At 54.8% G+C, this 16575-nt stretch overlaps 1 protein-coding gene across 1 annotated transcript in view; it reads right to left on the bottom strand.

The window, feature by feature from the left end:
* The window catches only part of TMEM106B (transmembrane protein 106B), a 30048-nt gene extending 14063 nt beyond the window's left edge, over positions 1-15985 (bottom strand). Inside the window, exons 1-3 of the mRNA XM_051963237.1 lie at positions 15600-15985; positions 11299-11527; positions 966-1029 (exon numbers count right to left, since the gene is read on the bottom strand). Of these exons, the coding sequence (XP_051819197.1) occupies positions 966-1029; positions 11299-11518 (284 nt within the window). The 5' untranslated portion in view covers positions 11519-11527; positions 15600-15985. The remainder of the gene's footprint in view (positions 1-965; positions 1030-11298; positions 11528-15599) is intronic.
* Between the last annotated feature and the right edge of the window lie 590 nt (positions 15986-16575).

Genomic DNA, 16575 nt, shown 5'->3' with positions numbered 1-16575 from the left:
GGTGAGAGGTGGTGGGGTCTGATCTCTGCAGCCACAGGAAGGGAGGGAAGCCCAAGGGGAGAGGCTGACAGATATGCTGGATGACCGGATGTGTGAGGTGGGGGGAGCAGATGGCACCTAGGCCAGAACCTTGGCCCACCAGAGAGGGGGACATTAGGGAAGTTCAGGAGAGGGCCGGTTTGGGGAGAAAGATGGTGACATGGGAACAGAGACAAGGATCACAACTGCTCCAGAGCAGCTACAGCCCAGGGGCTCAGGGCGGGGGCAGTGATGGAGATAACTAAACCCCGGACAAGGCAGCCCCCTCCCATCCCCAGCCTCGCTGCCCTCCACCTGTTTGGGACCCACAAGGTCACTCACAGCTAATGAGAATCTATACCCGCATTTACAGAGGAGTGAGAAGGGAAGGGGGCGGAGACTGTCCTTAGGATTTCCACTTGTCTGGTTAAAGTTCAACGCGTGGGGAGACCGCCCAGCCATGAAAGACAGCTGGGGTTCAGGGCAGAGAGGAAAGCCCCTGAGCATCTGTCACAAGGGCAGAGCCGCAGGGGGGCCGTAGGGCCTTGTACAATGTGTTTGCTCCTCAGGAATCCCCAGGGACTCCATTTTCACAGGTGCTATGAGGTTTTACTTGATGGGTGTTCAATAAATGTAACCAGAATTATTAACATAGAGACCTGGGGCAGTTTTTTGGTGTTTTTCCCACACACTCGTGGGGGTCCTGAGCCCCCAGCCCCTACCAACATCAAGAGATTACTGAACATATGTGCACAAATCCCGGCAGGGCCAGAAATTCGTACAATATGTGTACCTTAAGGTAATTCCCTCCAGTGCTTCCTACCAAGCTCTACACACCCTAATAATAGGAACCATCATACTTTTCTGGGACACAATTTCAGCCAGAGCAATTTTTCCTGAAAACACAGAACGCTTGCAAATATTTCTTTTCTTCCGGAACTACTTACGTTCTTCTTGGCCTTAGTCGCTGATCACTATACGGAATCAATGCCACGAGCTGATTTTCCTGGCCTATAAATAAAGATAAGGAACACTTTAAAAATAAGCTTAAATGACTAAACAGAAACATAGTAAAACACCATTGCAATGCTGGGTTGGAACGGACCCAGGAAATCCTATTTTAACAGGCTAACAGCCTGCTACATGTTACAAGTTACAAGTTACATGAAGACACGTCACCGTAAGTTAAGTAAGGGTTTCTGCAATGGGGTCTTACTTTAAAATATAAAAAATTATAAAGAACTCAAATTTGTGCCATCAAGAAGATATTTTCCCGAATAAATAAATGAAATGGAAAGTATCCAATTTTCTATTAAGCATGTGAAAATATAATATGAAACTTAGAATTTTTAGATTCTCAAAAGACGCTCAAACAATAAGCCAAGAAGGAATCGGCCTTCTACGTCAGGGATACCTTAGGCAGGGAGGGGGAGCTCCTGGAATCTGTCTCACGACAATATTTTAAATGCACACAATATAATGGAGGACTGCGGAAGACAACAGGTATACCGAAATATGGTTTCTGCCTAGAAAGCCTTGTTTTACACCATCTCCCTGGCCAGGATCCTCCTCTGCTTCTCTCTAAGGCCCACGTTGGCCACCTCCAGTTCCCTCAATGTGCCAATGATCCGATTTATCTTTGTGGATTGCCATTTGTATAATCAGCAGCAGCTTTCATGGCTTATGTCATAGAGAGAAAACTGTTGTGATCTATTTCTTCTCGAAACACTGCCAGGTGATGAAAGTTCAGATCTTTTATTATCTCCAATATAGCCCGGTTAGCTTAGAGGCCTAGCTCTCTGCTTGGTTCCAAGAGCTCTCTCCAAATGTCTTTAAATCCAAAGGTCTGGTCCTTCAGCCTCTGCCTCTGCTTTCTTCAGCCTCCAGCCAGCTCCAGTCTTCATGTCATTCCGGTGAAATCTCGACTTGTAGCGTCTTCCTCTCCCCAACTCTCCGACTGGCCCATTGGCCTATTTATGCTCCTTCCAGAGAGAGGGATTATGGGTAGTTCTACTTAGTACCTTGTTTCAGGTTCTGCCCAAAACATCTTCTTGTAAGATTAGATCAACTCTAATTACTTAGCAGTTAGTAAGGATTCCAACAGAAAACATGTTTACAATCTATCTCCCATCTCATGACTTATTTCCTACAGAATCTTCTCCTTTGGCCCAACTGATGGAGACGGACATCCCTGGCTTTCTGCACTTATCACCTGGAATTCCCGCCCCTGAAACAGCTGACCAGATGATAAACATCTCACAGACTCAGGAGTCAGGTCCTCTGTTAGCTCTTCCCTCACTGGCCCCGAGGTCACCGTGTAAAGTCTGCCTGGTCCCCCTTCTGAACTGATCACTGCTCAGTGAGACCTTTTAGCAACTTTGTGTTTTTTACCTGATTCCATCTTATTTCCCATTAATGAACTATAAGTTCCCTGAAGCTCACCTGCTTACATCTTATAGACATCTCTCCCAATAAGAGGGTCCACAACCAGACGTATTTTCTGTTCCTCCAATGCTCCTCCTTCGGAATTACCTTCTTATTTTCAGGGTGTCACTTATTCCCAGCCCCAATGTCCTGCCCGACCCCTCACTCTCTCACCCCTATGTCCAATCCGGTGCCATTCTGCCAATTCTATCTTCAGAGCCTCTTCGAGTCCATCCCCGAAGCCCCCGGTGGAGTTTCCTGCCCTAAATACCCTCTCCCCTCCCCGGGCCATCATGATGCAAGTTGTGTCCCCCTTGACTTTGAGGAGTGAACTCTGAAACTCTCCTCCGACAGAGACCTGCCCTTCAGGGCGGTTAAATGGTTTCATTCAGTTGGAAATCTGGGGACTAGCTACACCCCCTCAATAGGGGGTGTTGAGGATTAGCCAGGGACCACTCCAAGTAGCTGGAACTTATGGGGTCCCATTCACTTGGAGATCTGGGCCTGATATTCCTACTGAGTGGCTTGAAACTCCAGGATAAGACCTCTCTTTTCAAAGGGAAATCTGGGCCTGGGGCATTGACAACATCGAGGGATTCTCATTCAATTTTGAATGGAAGGCCGAGCCTCAGACTGCTGTAAAGGACAATTCTGAACCCCAAATCTCTGCAGAAGTCCAAAGCAGGATTATGCCTTGCCAAGGAACCCCTTGGCCCAGCTGCCTGCCAGGACTCTTGCCGCTGTGAAGAGACCCTCTTCTCAGGGAAAACCTTTGGTTATTTCTCTGACAGGACCTTGCCACTGAGGAGTCTGTCTCCCTGGCAAGCTGGCTTCTCAGAGCCAAGAAAAATCCCCTTTCTTGCCACATTCAGATTTCGGGTTTGTGCATTCTTTCACGTTGGACCTGCGCCAACCAGAGGGGATTCTCACAATAACTCTGTATTACTAGAACGGCATCAATCAGGCTCTGCCCCCTTGCCCTCCCCTACCTCGGTCCCTGGGCCCGGCAGGGGCTCCCCGAACCCTGCTGGCCTGGGCCTGCCTCCGCCACAAGCCCGGGCCTTTACCCACCATCACACTCTCATTTTTCCTGACCTTTACTCCTTCAGAAAACCAGTGCTGGGAAAGTGGACGTGGGACCCCCAAGCCTGCCACAGGCCGGACTTGGTTCTGCTTTTTACTGGATTCGGAATAAAAGGTCAGGCCTGGGAGGATGAGTAATGAGCATGTGGGTGTGCAATGGCCATATGTAAATCAAGGCCCCTGGGAGTGAAAGCAGGAAGTGACCAAGGCCTGAGAAATCAGGCCCAGGAGGTTCAACAGTCCCCTCCCAAGTCACCCCGAGTTCTTTAGACAAACCTGGGGGGGGCACAAACAAGGTCCTCTACCCCCCCACCCAGGGCCAGCCCTCACCCTGGCCGTCCCCTCCTCCCACTCCACAGGGGCCCTCTGTCCCCCTGCTTGTGCTTGGTGGGGGGCCAAGGGAGGCCGGAGGAGGGATACATCCAAAACTCCCCCTTCTGAACGCCCTTCTTATTTTCAGGGTGTCATTGCTTCCCAGCCCCAGTGTCCTGCCTGACCCCTCACTCTCTCACCCCTGTGTTCAATCCAGTGCCATTCTGCCAATTCTGCCTTCAGAGCCCATTCAAGTCCATCCCTGGAGCCTTTTGGAGCGGCCCTTTCTATCTGAGACCATTTCCAAGGAGAACTCAGCAGTCCTTCCTGGGGCAGAGGGGGGCAGCCCTCGGAATTGGGCACTTCCAGCCGATTTGTGGCGGAGAGAGCCATCGACATCCAGGGAGAGAACTGTGGAGGCTGAGTGAGAATCAGAGCCCGGGACTTTTTCACCTTGTTGTTGTTTGATTTTCCCCTTTTGATCTGATTTTTCTTGGGTAGCATGGTGAATATGGAAATGTTTACAAGAGTCCCAGGTGTTTCACCTACATTGGATGTAAACTGTGCCATCTTTGGGGGAAGGGTGGTTTTGAGGCTCTGGGAGGGGCCCCACCCTCCTAGGGGAAACTCCCTACAGTTCAATTGGAGATCTCGGCCGGGGCGTAATCACCGCCCTCTGTTGAATCTCCCCTTAATCTCCCGTCTCCAACCTCAGCCTCCCGCCTCAGAAGGCTAATAAAAGACAAGTCTGAACCCCGAATCTTGGCTAATGCCCTTCTGGACTTAGCCCGCTGGGCCTTCTCAGTGTAAACCCATCTTAGCAAATGACCCTAACAGGATTTCACCCACTAAGCATCGGATTGCTTGGGGAGGAGGGGAAGGAAGGGAGAAAAATTTGGAACATAAGGTTTTGCAAAGGTCAATGGAGAAAACTCGTTTTGCCTGTATTTGGAAAACTAAAATACTCTGTGAAAAAAATCTCCTGTTTGCCAGGCTAGGGGATGGCGGGCTACGTCCCAGCAGTGGTGCCCTGGCCATTGCCCGGAGATGCACTTGGCCAAGGAGGAGGAGGCAAACAGCTTCTCTCTGAAGAGGGATGGGATGGTGGCTTCCTCTGGGCCGCCCACCTTCCAGCCTCCGGAGACAAAATCCAGGGGGACGCTGAGGTCTGGGGGCAACTACTCCGTCTCGGAGCTTGGCAGCATAGAAAGGAGGGAAAGCCAGATGTGGTTGGACACATGTCCCAGAGGGATGGGAAGCTTCCAGAATGAAGTGAAAAAGCACAAATTATGTTAATGAGGAAGAAAGGAAAACTGCTTAAATGCAGCCACAGGGAACTCAAATCGGGTTTTCTGGTCTAGGGCACACTGCTGTACTGAGTTAAAAGCCGGCAGAGATTTCTTCAGGACAGTCACGTGGATCCACATTAAAGAAGTGCCTACAATATCCACAACCCAGAGACAAGGCCTAAAGGGAGACTGTCCCAAGGAAATCCAAGTCAACCAATCATCGTGGCTTTAGCAAGCTCGCAGAAGGGGCTGGACAGGAAAAGGCAAACATAAAACAGGCTCCACACTCATGATTGAGCAATCAGTTTTCAACTCCACAATCAGGGCCAGGATACAAAGGGCTTTAAATGGCAAACAGAGGAGAGAAGTTGGAAAAGGTCCTGGATTTGCCAATATATTTGTAGCAGGAATTTTACGAGTTAGAAATTAAGCACTTTATATTCTGGGGAATGGTTAAAACCCACTGGAGTACAGAAGTGGGACAGAACAATGCAGAACAACCCAGGAGTGCTCTCTTCCCAAAAGCTCCTATTTCTGTTAAGGGAATCATCCTTTGGGTATTCCTGGTATTAGGGAGACCCTCAATGTGCCCCCACTCTCCACAGTGGCTTAGTCAGCAAATGCGGCATTTCTGTACCCGAGCACCTGCACCTCCATCTTTCTGTTCTCACACTCACACATACACACTGTCACACACGTTTATACTTCACTCACACACATTCATACTTATATAAACACACACACTCACACATACACACTCACACACACACTGTCACACACGCTTATACTTCACTCACACACACTCACTTATATAAACACACAAACACATTTCACACTCATGCTCACTCTTGCTCCTGCCACTGAGGCCCACATTCTCTTTGCCCTTACCTGGAGCCTAAGGTCCTCTCCTCAGGTTACAGAGCTCAGAGCCATTGGGAACCCCCTTTCCCCCTGCCGCTTTTGGGGATTTGTGACTGAGCACCCCACAATCAGCCACCCTTGTTAGGACCTGTGGCTCTCCCTTCCCACAGGAACACCAGGTCTCACAAACCTTTCTGCTCCCCAGAACAAGATCTGTGACCCAGAACCCCCAGACTCCCTGATGATTTTACATTCTTGCAGGAAGGGGAGCCTGGGTGAGCAGACTTCCCTCTGAAACGCCAAAGGCAGCGTTTTATTTCCTGTCCTGAAGTCTCTGAATCTCCATTAAATGGATGTTCCAGAAGTTCCAGAAGTTGGCCAGTCCCTGCCCCAAGGAGTTTCCTTTCTACAAAGGGGAAAGCTAGCAGAGGAAGGCTAAGGGCAAAGAACAAAAGATTCTTTTCAAATCTCAGGCCCCCCACCCCTGATGACAAAAGTCAGGTCCCTGCCCAAGGAGCTTACATTCTTTTGGGGGAAGATCAACTCCACCCTTGATTATTCTTTGATGTCCCCGTGGGTTTCAGTTTTCAAATTTCAGTTTCATTTTCATGAATGGAAGCCCATCCATTTCTCACAATTCCTTCTCTTCTTTTTTTTTTTTAAATAATTTTCACATCTTTTCTAACCTCTCGACTTTGGCTAATTTTCTTTACATCCCACTTCATAAAAGTTTACTAGCCTCTCCACAGCTCTCCTTACACAGGATGGATAATTAATATCCAAGTTCTCTGCTAATTCTTCTGACAGGGCTATACTAGGAGTGACTTACTTCCAGTTGTAACATGTTCTTCCTTCCGAGTCATTCTGAGGAGGTTAGTGGTAGTGAAATGAAGAGGTGTGAGAATTGGGCCCAATGAGAAAGAATTCCCAAACCCCAAAAGTCTGGCACTGAGAAGCCAGCTTTGCTAGGAAGACAGACTTCTTAGTGGCAAGGTCCTGTTAGGAAAATGGCAAAGGTTAACACTGAGAAGAAAATATCTTCACAGTGGGCAAAGGTCCTGGCAGGCAGCCTGGCCAAGAAGAGAGCTTCCTCAGCAAGCATAATCCTGTTTCGGACTTCTGCAGAGATTTGGGGTTCAGAGTTGTCTTTTCCTGGCCCCCTGAAGCTTGGGCTTCAAGTCCCCAGGCCTAGATTTCCAGTTGAAAAGAGATTTCCAGCCACTCAATAGGACAATCAGGCCAAGATGTCCAACTGAATGAGACCACTTAACTTGGGGAGGCGTTGTCTGGGAAGGTATGCTTTTCCCAGGGAGAGCCTGAGACCCCGACTCTCCCTTCTTTATCATATTAAAGGGGACACAGTTTCAGACTCACCCCCATCAATTCCATTTTCCTGTGCCATTCTGCCATTCCCTTCACTGCCTGTCTGGTGTAACTTATCCAATAATATTTACTCATCAGAGTAGGAAGGACCCAAATCCAGAACTAGAGTTCTAGTCCTGAATCCATCAGCTGCCTCCTGGACTTAATTCTTCCTGATTCAGTCTTACTTTCCGCATTGAGTCAGACCCCTGAAGCGGCTCAGTCCAACTGTCTGCTTCCGGTCCTTTGGTGGTGAATTGCTCAAAGCCCAGAGGAAAATAGACCTGAGGGAACTGGGGGGTCCCTCGGAGCAGAGCCCTCCTTCTGGGGAGGTGCTTGTCCCTTCCCTGACACAGCTTCTTCTGTACACAGCTAGTCAGGTGCCATCTCTCTCAATAGAGACTACGGGATACCCCAAGAACAATATTCAGAAAGGGGGGATCCCATCAGAATAACAAAGCCTTCCTTAACAGGCCTCGCTACCTGTCGAAAGCAGGATACTGAGATGGGAAGAACCCAGACTTCTGCATGAGGCCTATGGGTAAAGCCTCTCTGCAGGTTTATTTCCCTAGATAAATAAACCCTCTTCTGCCAGGATCTGTTGTAGGACGGCCTGGGAGAGACCAATAGAGATCGGCCAGTAGCTTTTCATATAAATTATTCAAAAGAAAACATGTTTGTGCCACAGGACCCATTATACAAACAAATGTTTTTCCCACATTAGCAACAAACAAATAAAGTTGACTTTCCCATTGATTTAACAAAATATTCCCTAAGTTACATCCTTCCAAGAAAACTTGAATACACTAAAATCCTCTTCTCTAAACCCTATTAAAGATGTTTCCGCTTTAGTTTCAATGATCAAGAACAGAAGTTAGGTCCCATAGACAGTTGTATCCATTATCTGAAACCTTTGAGGACCTTGTTTCATACAGACACATACATCTAACAACAGATAGATGGCTAGATCAAATACTCGTTTAGCCAATTACAAGATAGAACGACTATATATGTTCAGACTGAAAACAGCAAGTTATTATATGCCTGGACTGTGCGTCTGGCTTCCATTGGCCACTTATTCTAATCATAGAAATTTGCTATAAGAGGAGAAAGCAATGGCCTGATTACAACAGCCGACAATCCCACCTTCGGCCTGCTCGGGAACCCGTTCGAGCAACTTCTCGGTGTTTCTCCCAAACGGTGGGTTACTAACTTCATTCAGATAATCATTCCCAAAGTTGAAACTCAAAATACATCAGTGATGCTCCCAAGAGATTTCGCCTGGAACAAGTTTCACTAATCCAAGGTTTTAGACCCTAAAGTGCCACGTGCCTGCGGAGCAGAGCCAGAACCAGACGCAGGACTGTCGGGCGGAGGTTCTGCTCCGAAAAGCTAAGATCACACTGGCTATCACCTTCGTTCAACACTGAGACCGTGGGGCGCCTGATAAATATCACACAACCTGCTGAATGGGTTCTAAATAAGCATTTTCAGTTCATCAGAAATCTAAGAAACTTTGCTTAGAAGGTCCTTGCACTTGCTAAGCTGGAACCTTTGGTCCCAAAGGACTTTGCCTTATAACAACCACAGGTTTGAAAAATAAAGAACACACCTTCAGTTATTAATGCCATAAACACAAGCAATTAATCCAAATGCTAGAAGCAATTAATGTTAATGGAATTTCATGGGGGGGGGGCAGAGATTGGGGGGAGCTCCAGTAAATGGGTTTGTTTTCTCACTTCTGGGAGCAGCCAGGCCCAGTGGGGAAGGGCAGACTAAATTTTCACCTTCCCAGGCCTGGGATCACACACATAATTCATAGATAGTTTTCAATCCTTAATTTCAGACCAATGACCAAAAATCCCAATCAAAAACCTCCAGAAACCTAGAGGGGGAGAGACTGGAACTCTACACCCAGAACCCAGCTTGGTCTAAATCGGCCAAGCCCACAAAGCAGGGGATGAGCCCCCTCCTCGGCCTGTCCGGTTCCACCTCAGAGTCCCGAGGCAGGCGGGGAGAAGGCCCAGAGATGGCTCAGCTCTACGGTCCCCACTCTGGGGAGTGGATCCAGTCTGAGAGCCAGGTTCTGCCAGACTCCTGAGACCCTCCTCAGCAGAGGTCTCAACGGCCTCGGCCGGTCATGGCCTGTCAGGAATCCCAGTCATGGCCCTCAGGCTGAAATCTCCCTAAAAATCCTCTTATATATTGCCTCCCAGTGCCGCCCTCCTTTGGGTCAGCCCCCCCCCCCATGACACTGCTTCTTGGGGTCTTCTCCCCTTCCCCAACTTCCAACCCCCTTCTCCCCTCACAGCTAACGAACTCTTTGGGGCACCGAGTCCCTCAGGATTGAGCTGCTGGCTATGGGTGCTCCCCACCCTCACAGGGGGCTCTTTGTCTCCTGGCACAGGGTATGTTCCACTTGGAGTGCGCCCTTTCCATCACTAGCTAGGAAAGCCCCTTTCTGGGCTCTTCACTCTATCCCATATTTGCCATTTCTGGTGTCTCGCTCCGCTTTGTCTTTAATCCTCCCTAAATAAGTCCACCTTTTGTCAAAGACAATGGCCACATGACTGAACCCCAACTTGTGGTGTCCGCCACCATCTGGTGTCCACGTCAGCTATGTCATTTTGGGCCCTTAGACCACATCATTTGGTGCCAGCCCAGCATCCCGCCCTCTCTGTGCCCATCCTGCCCTCTGTGTCCAGAGCTGACATTTTAAAGCGTAGCTCGTAATTGTTATAAATTGCTCAAAATTCAGTATGATGAACTCTAAAAACACCATTTTTCATCTCATGAGGAGATGAGTGACTTTAGGTAAGTTACCAGAGAACTTTGCTTTAATGACCAGCCTTCCGGCATCCCCTCTCCTCCAGGGCTACAGGACAGGTGCGGCGCAGGAGTTCTTGGTGCCCTTAAACCCCCCATCTCGCTGACCTGTCGGACCCCTCAGACCCGTGTGATGGTTCCAGCCACCAAAGGCAGTCCCGGGTAGTCCTCCTTACTCTGCTCTGGGCCCAGAGCTGCCTGGCTGCTGCAGAACCTGCACTAGTTCCCTTGCTGATCCTGGATCCATCAGTGGATCCATTACAACATGGTCCTGGGACCTCGGACGGCCTGTGCGGGGGGAAGCCCAGCCACGAGGCCCTGAAAATCAGCCGCCGCGTCCCCTCTCAGTGTCTCACCCATTTGTAAGGAACCAGGTCTCTGACCAAGATTTCCGGACTTACGGGTGAAGGCAGCAAAGGTCGGCTTTAGTTCTGGCAGGAAGGGGCACCGGGGGAGCAGACACCCCTTTGGAGCACAAGGGCAGCCTCTGCTTTCCTCCCCTGATTCCCCGTTAATTGGATGTTCCAGAACTTACACAACATCAATCTCCAGCCTTCATTACACAGCCAGTCCCTGCCCCGAGGAGCTTCCATCCCAGAAGGGGGAAGCGAGCAGAGCACGGCACGGGGTGGAGAACCGAGGATGTCTCAAATCTCAGGCCCCCGGCCCTGCTGACAAAAGTCAGCCCCTGCCCTTCTGGGGGAAGGAACTCCCCCGTCAATGACTCCTTGATGTCTGGTGGATTCCAGTTTTCTAGTTTAGGTTTCATTTTCCCGATTAAATGTTCCTAACTGTGAGAACCAAGTAAGCGCCCATCATGGAAGTGCTCCCTCCCCAAGTGACCCCCTCCGACTATCGAGGAGAGCAGGAGTTCGCCTCCTTCTGGCTGGGTGGGCCCGGCACCCCGACTGCCAGCGGCCACATCCCAACAGCACTCGGGAGACGGGCCTGGGCCAGCACGCCCCGTCACCTTGGCCTGGCCCATGGCCAGCCGTGACCACCTGGAAAGCTCAGGGGCCTTTCTCGCCAGCCTGGGGCGGACGGGGAGCTCAGGCTTCCCCGGAAAGTCCGCGTGGGCGGTCCGTTCTGGGGCAGGGCAGATAAAAACCAGGCAACGACTTACCCCGGGGAATCCTTCCTGTCCCCTGACAAGTGGGGCAAGTGACACTGTCTCTGCCGGTGAATTCCACATACGGGAACTGGGAGACGTCCCCATTCCTCGCGTCTTCATTGTGGCTTTCGGAATGAATCAGGCCATTTCTCATGTTATCGGAGGATGTCATTCCGTCATAACCATCGTCTTTACACGAAGGCAAAGGCAGGTGAGAAAAGGATTTCCCCATGGCCGACACCTGCAAAACACGAGCACTGTCAGTTTGGGGGGAAGTCACGCTCTCCCGAGGAAATGTTGCTGCACTTGTAACAAATTAATACACAGGGACCTACATCCCCCTTTAAAGATGTCAGCCAATTATTTTAATATTCAAGCTCCGGCATGCCAAAATACTATAAAAATATGGCTTTTGGGGAAGGGGGTGGAGGAAGGGGGGGAAACTGGAACACAAGGTTTTGCAATGATTAATGTTGGAAAGTTATCCATGTATATATATGTATATATCTTTATTTGTTTATTTATTTTTTGTGGAAGCAATTGGGGTTAAGAGACTTGCCCAGGGTCCCACAGCTAGGGAGTGTTAAGTGTCTGAGGCTGGATATGCACTCAGGTCCTCCTGACTTCAGGGCTGGTGTTCTCTCCACTGCACCACCCAGCTGCCCCATGTATATGTTTTGAAAATAAAAAGCTTTAATAAAAACATATGGCTTTTCACCATGTTTACGGTTTTCAGCAGAGAGAGGCAGGACAGCTCCGTGGGTCGAGCTCTGAATCAGGACGACCCGGGGGTTCAGATCTGCCCTCTGCCACCCACCGACTGGCCTTCCGCTCTCCTGTCTGTGCCCTAGGAAGTGCTAAGGCTGTGACCCGAAGCGTGTCTACACCATCGAGAGGGAGATGGCGCTTCCTCGCTGCGCATTCTCCCGCCTGCAGAATCGGAGGCTTAGACAACCCCCACTTCCTCCCCTGCTCTCCTCCGAGCCCAAGGGTCACGTCCTGTCCCAGGAGGGAGCACCAGGGCTCCCTGGGACGGTGGCCAAACTCTCGGCTCTTCCCAGGCTCCGCTTGGTCGGTCTGTGAGTGGGGATCAATAACCTGGCTCCCCCCAGCCCCAGAGAACTGTCCAAACACGAGCTGGCGCCGGGCTAAGCAAATGGCAGACAGACTCTCGTGGGATCCCCCCAAAGCCCGGGGGAAGCTCCTTTCACATGTGGGGGAACTGAGGCCCGCGGAGGCTTGGAGACTTAATCATGGCTAGCAAGTGTCTCAGCTGGATCTTTTCTGGCTAGATACAGTAACTTTTTTATACACATTTCTTTATGAATCGTGTTGGAAGAGGAAAATCAGAACAAAGGGAAAAACTAAAAAAGGAAAACAACAAGAATAAAAGAAAGAAGGGAGCGTAGCACGTGCTGATTTAGGTGCGGTCTCCTCGGTTCTTTCTGTGGAAGCGGACGGCGCTTTGGGCCTCCTGGGACCGGCCCTGAGGAGACAGAGCCTTTCACGGGCCGCACAATTTGCTGTCACTGGGACGTGCTCCTGGTTCTGCCGGTTCGGCTCAGATCAGTTCATGTAAATCTTTCCAGGCCTTTCCAGAACCAGCTTATGGAACATCCGGGACCTGTTCAGCATTCCCCAATCGCCGGCCTCTCCCCAGGTCCTTGCCACCCCAAGGGGGCTGTCTCAAACATCTCTGCGCCCCCTCCGGGTCTCTAGGACCGGGCCGCAATGGCTGCGGTGAGAGGGTGTGCCCAGTGCGAGGGCCCCTGGGCGGGCGGCTCACACCTCCCCGCGATGCCCAGTGCCCGCCCCCCCAGCAGTGTCACTCTTTTCCTGGACTGCGGCTGAGGGGGGTCCTCCCGATGCCAGGCCCAGGGCCCGAGGCAGCAGTTGGGGCCGCGACTTGGGAGCTCTTCCAGGAGAAGCCGCTTCCTTCTTCTGATACCAAGTCGCAGCCTCTCTGGGGTGGATTTCTCTGCTAGAAGGGACTTCCTGCCCTGGGACTCCCTGATCCGCCCTTGGGTCTGTAGGTGGGAGCGCCGGGTCCAAGCCTCGGTCAGAGGGGGCTGAGCAGAGAGCGCCCGGTCACCCAGGGAGCCCGTCTCCGAGAGCCGCGGGCACCCACAAGGGGCCAAGGGGCCGGTGCTGCCGCTCCCAGAGAGGTCGGGGACCCAGGGAGGCCCGGAGAGCCCTGCACAGGGGGCACGGAGGGGAGCGCTGGGGCCCGCAGCAGGCCGGCCTGGCTCCGGGCAGGGGGGAGGTCCTGGGTCCCCTCCCCCAAGCAGCCCTGCGCACCCTCGTCCCCGGGCAGGGGGGAGGTCCTGGGCCCCCTCCCCCAAGCAGCCCTGAGCACACTCATCCCCGGGCAGGGGGGAGGTCCTGGGCCCCCTCCCCCAAGCAGCCCTGCACACCCTCGTCCCCGGGGAAGGGGGGAGGTCCTGGGCCCCCTCCCCCAAGCAGCCCTGCACACCCTCGTCCCTGGCCAGGGGGGAGGTCCTGGGCCCCTCCCTCCCCCAAGCAGCCCTGTGCACACTCGTCCCCGGGCAGGGGGGAGGTCCTGGGCCCCTCCCTCCCCCAAGCAGCCCTGTGCACACTCGTCCCGGCCAGGGGGGAGGTCCTGGGGCCCCCCCTCCCCCAAGCTGCCCTGTGCACACTCGTCCCCGGGCAGGGGGGAGGTCCTGGGCCCCTCCCTCCCCCAAGCAGCCCTGTGCACACTCGTCCCCGGCAGGGGGGAGGTCCTGGGCCCCCCCTCCCCCAAGCTGCCCTGTGCACACTCGTCCCTGGGCAGGGGGGAGGTCCTGGGCCCCTCCCCCAAGCAGCCCTGCACACACTCATCCCCGGGCAGGGGGGAGGTCCTGGGCCCCTCCCTCCCCCAAGCTGCCCTGTGCACACTCGTCCCCGGCCTCGGGCTCCCCGGGGCCACAGCCCCAGCTCCCCTCGGAGGAACCCGCCTCTCACATTTCTTCCCCGCTGCCAGGGGGTGCACCCCAAGAACCATGGGTAATCCGCTCCCAGCAGCCCTCAGGCACCCCGTCCTTCCCTGCCCCAAGAGACCCCAGCCGCTGCCATGCTTCTGGGGGTGTGGGGAGGACGGGGAATGGGAGAGGCCCCGAAGAGGGGCCCCAGCAGGCGGACGCCCACCCCCTTGGACTCCTTCCTGGCCCTGGAGGCCCCCACAGGAGCCCGACCCCACCTGGCCCTGAGGCCCAAAGAGAAGTGAGAGACTGGGTCTGGGCGCTCGCTGACCCCCGGGGACCTCCAGCAGGTCCTTCTCAGCCCCCCCAGCCCCCGACTACACCAGGCGTCTACACTTTCCACAGCACTAACTGCGCTCTCTGGCCAAAGGGCTTTTCCCCTCCGTCCCCTGGGTGGCCACTGTCCCGACTGACAGCTCCTTCTCGGGGCCCAGCTCCCCCCACACCCCGACTCTCCTCACGGGCCCCGACCCTCCACTTCTCTCCTTTCTGGCAAAGCCCCGCTCTGCGGACTCGGGGGAGCCCCACGCCCTGGTGCCCCTCACACAGCCCGGATCGGGGGCTCCGCGGACTCGGGGGGCCCCACGCCCTGGTGCCCCTCACACAGCCCGGACCGGGGCTCCGCGGACTCGGGGGGCCCCACGCCCTGGTGCCCCTCACACAGCCCGGATCGGGGGCTCCGCGGACTCGGGGGGCCCCACGCCCTGGTGCCCCTCACACAGCCCGGATCGGGGGCTCCGCGGACTCGGGGGGCCCCACGCCCTGGTGCCCCTCACACAGCCCGGATCGGGGGCTCCGCGGACTCGGGGGGCCCCACGCCCTGGTGCCCCTCACACAGCCCGGATCGGGGGCTCCGCGGACTCGGGGGAGCCCCACGCCCTGGTGCCCCCCACACAGCCCGGATCGGGGGCTCCGCGGACTCGGGGGGCCCCACGCCCTGGTGCCCCTCACACAGCCCGGATCGGGGGCTCCGCGGACTCTGGGAGCCCCACGCCCTGGTGCCCCTCACACAGCCCGGATCGGGGGCTCCGCGGACTCGGGGGGCCCCACGCCCTGGTGCCCCTCACACAGCCCGGATCGGGGGCTCCGCGGACTCTGGGAGCCCCACGCCCTGGTGCCCCTCACACAGCCCGGATCGGGGGCTCCGCGGACTCGGGGGCCCAGCCCCGGGGGCTCGCAGTCTCGCCCAGCGGCCCTCCGGTGCAGAGGTGCAGGTGCTCGCGTCCCTCCGCCCACCCGGGAGCCCCCCTCCCCGAGGGGGCGACACCCGCCGTCGCGCTCCCGAGGGGCCCAGGAGCCGCTCGGCCGCCCCCCCTCTCCCGGCGTCTCCCTCACCTGGATGGGCCCCTGTGGGCTCCGCGGCCCCGACCCGGATCCTTCTCGGCCCCGGCGCTCGCAGGCTCCCAGCTGGCTCGGCTGTCAAGCGCTCCCCGCACTGCGCCTGCGCGGGTGGGAGGTGGTTCTGGAGAGGGCGGGGGAAGACGCGAGCTAGCGAAGGGCCCGAGCGCGCGGCCCGCCCGGAGGCCGCTGTTTACATCGGGAGAGGCAGCGCGCAGGCACCTGCGACATCGTTCCTCCCCGCCTGGGCTTCCTTTAGAGCCAGCATCAGTTATGGATATGCGCATGCGTTTGAACCCTCCGTCCCGGATTCCTGGACCAATTTCCTTAGGTCATCCTTGTTCCCGCATGTACGCATGCGCACATGCCGACTCCTTCCCCCTTCCCCCCGCTTTCTGGTTTGTCGTCGGTTCTGGGGGGCAGCCCCGCGATACGCTGGGCTTGGCTGTCGGTCCCTGACTTTTTGACCTGATTGGAGGGGGGAAAACTACCGGAGGGAGTGCGCGAGAACTACTGGCCCTTTGCACCTCGTTCCTGTGAGGCGGGGGCGGGCCTGTTGCCCGAAGGCTCCCGGGATGGCGCCATTGTTCCCGGGCGGGCGCTTGCTTTGGGCATTAGCTTTATGCTCGCGCGCTGGGCCGCTGACTCCCTTCCGAGTGTGCGTTTCCTGGTTCAGCCGGCATCAGTCAGCTGACGCGCCTCCCGTCCTCCCCGACTTGGCCAGCCTTGCTCTGGGCACTCGGGCGCCTGGGCCCGCGCCGTCCCTCCCCCTCCCCCTCCTTTGGCTTCCTCCCGGTCCCTCGGCGCGGGCGTGGATGCCGCGTGACTCCCTCTCGGTCCCTGCCTCCTCCCTCTCATTTCCATTGCTTCCCAGACCTGGAGCCCTGAGACTGTCCCCGAGGAGCCTTCTTGGAATAAGAACGGGGTCCATCTCTGCCTTCCCCCCATGTTGTACGCATGCGTGGGCTCCGGG

This window comes from Antechinus flavipes, chromosome 5 (assembly GCF_016432865.1).
Source record: "Antechinus flavipes isolate AdamAnt ecotype Samford, QLD, Australia chromosome 5, AdamAnt_v2, whole genome shotgun sequence".
NCBI classification, from domain to species: Eukaryota; Metazoa; Chordata; class Mammalia; order Dasyuromorphia; family Dasyuridae; genus Antechinus; species Antechinus flavipes.
Note: the sequence above shows the minus strand (reverse complement) of the source record. Positions and strands in the feature narration are given on the sequence as shown.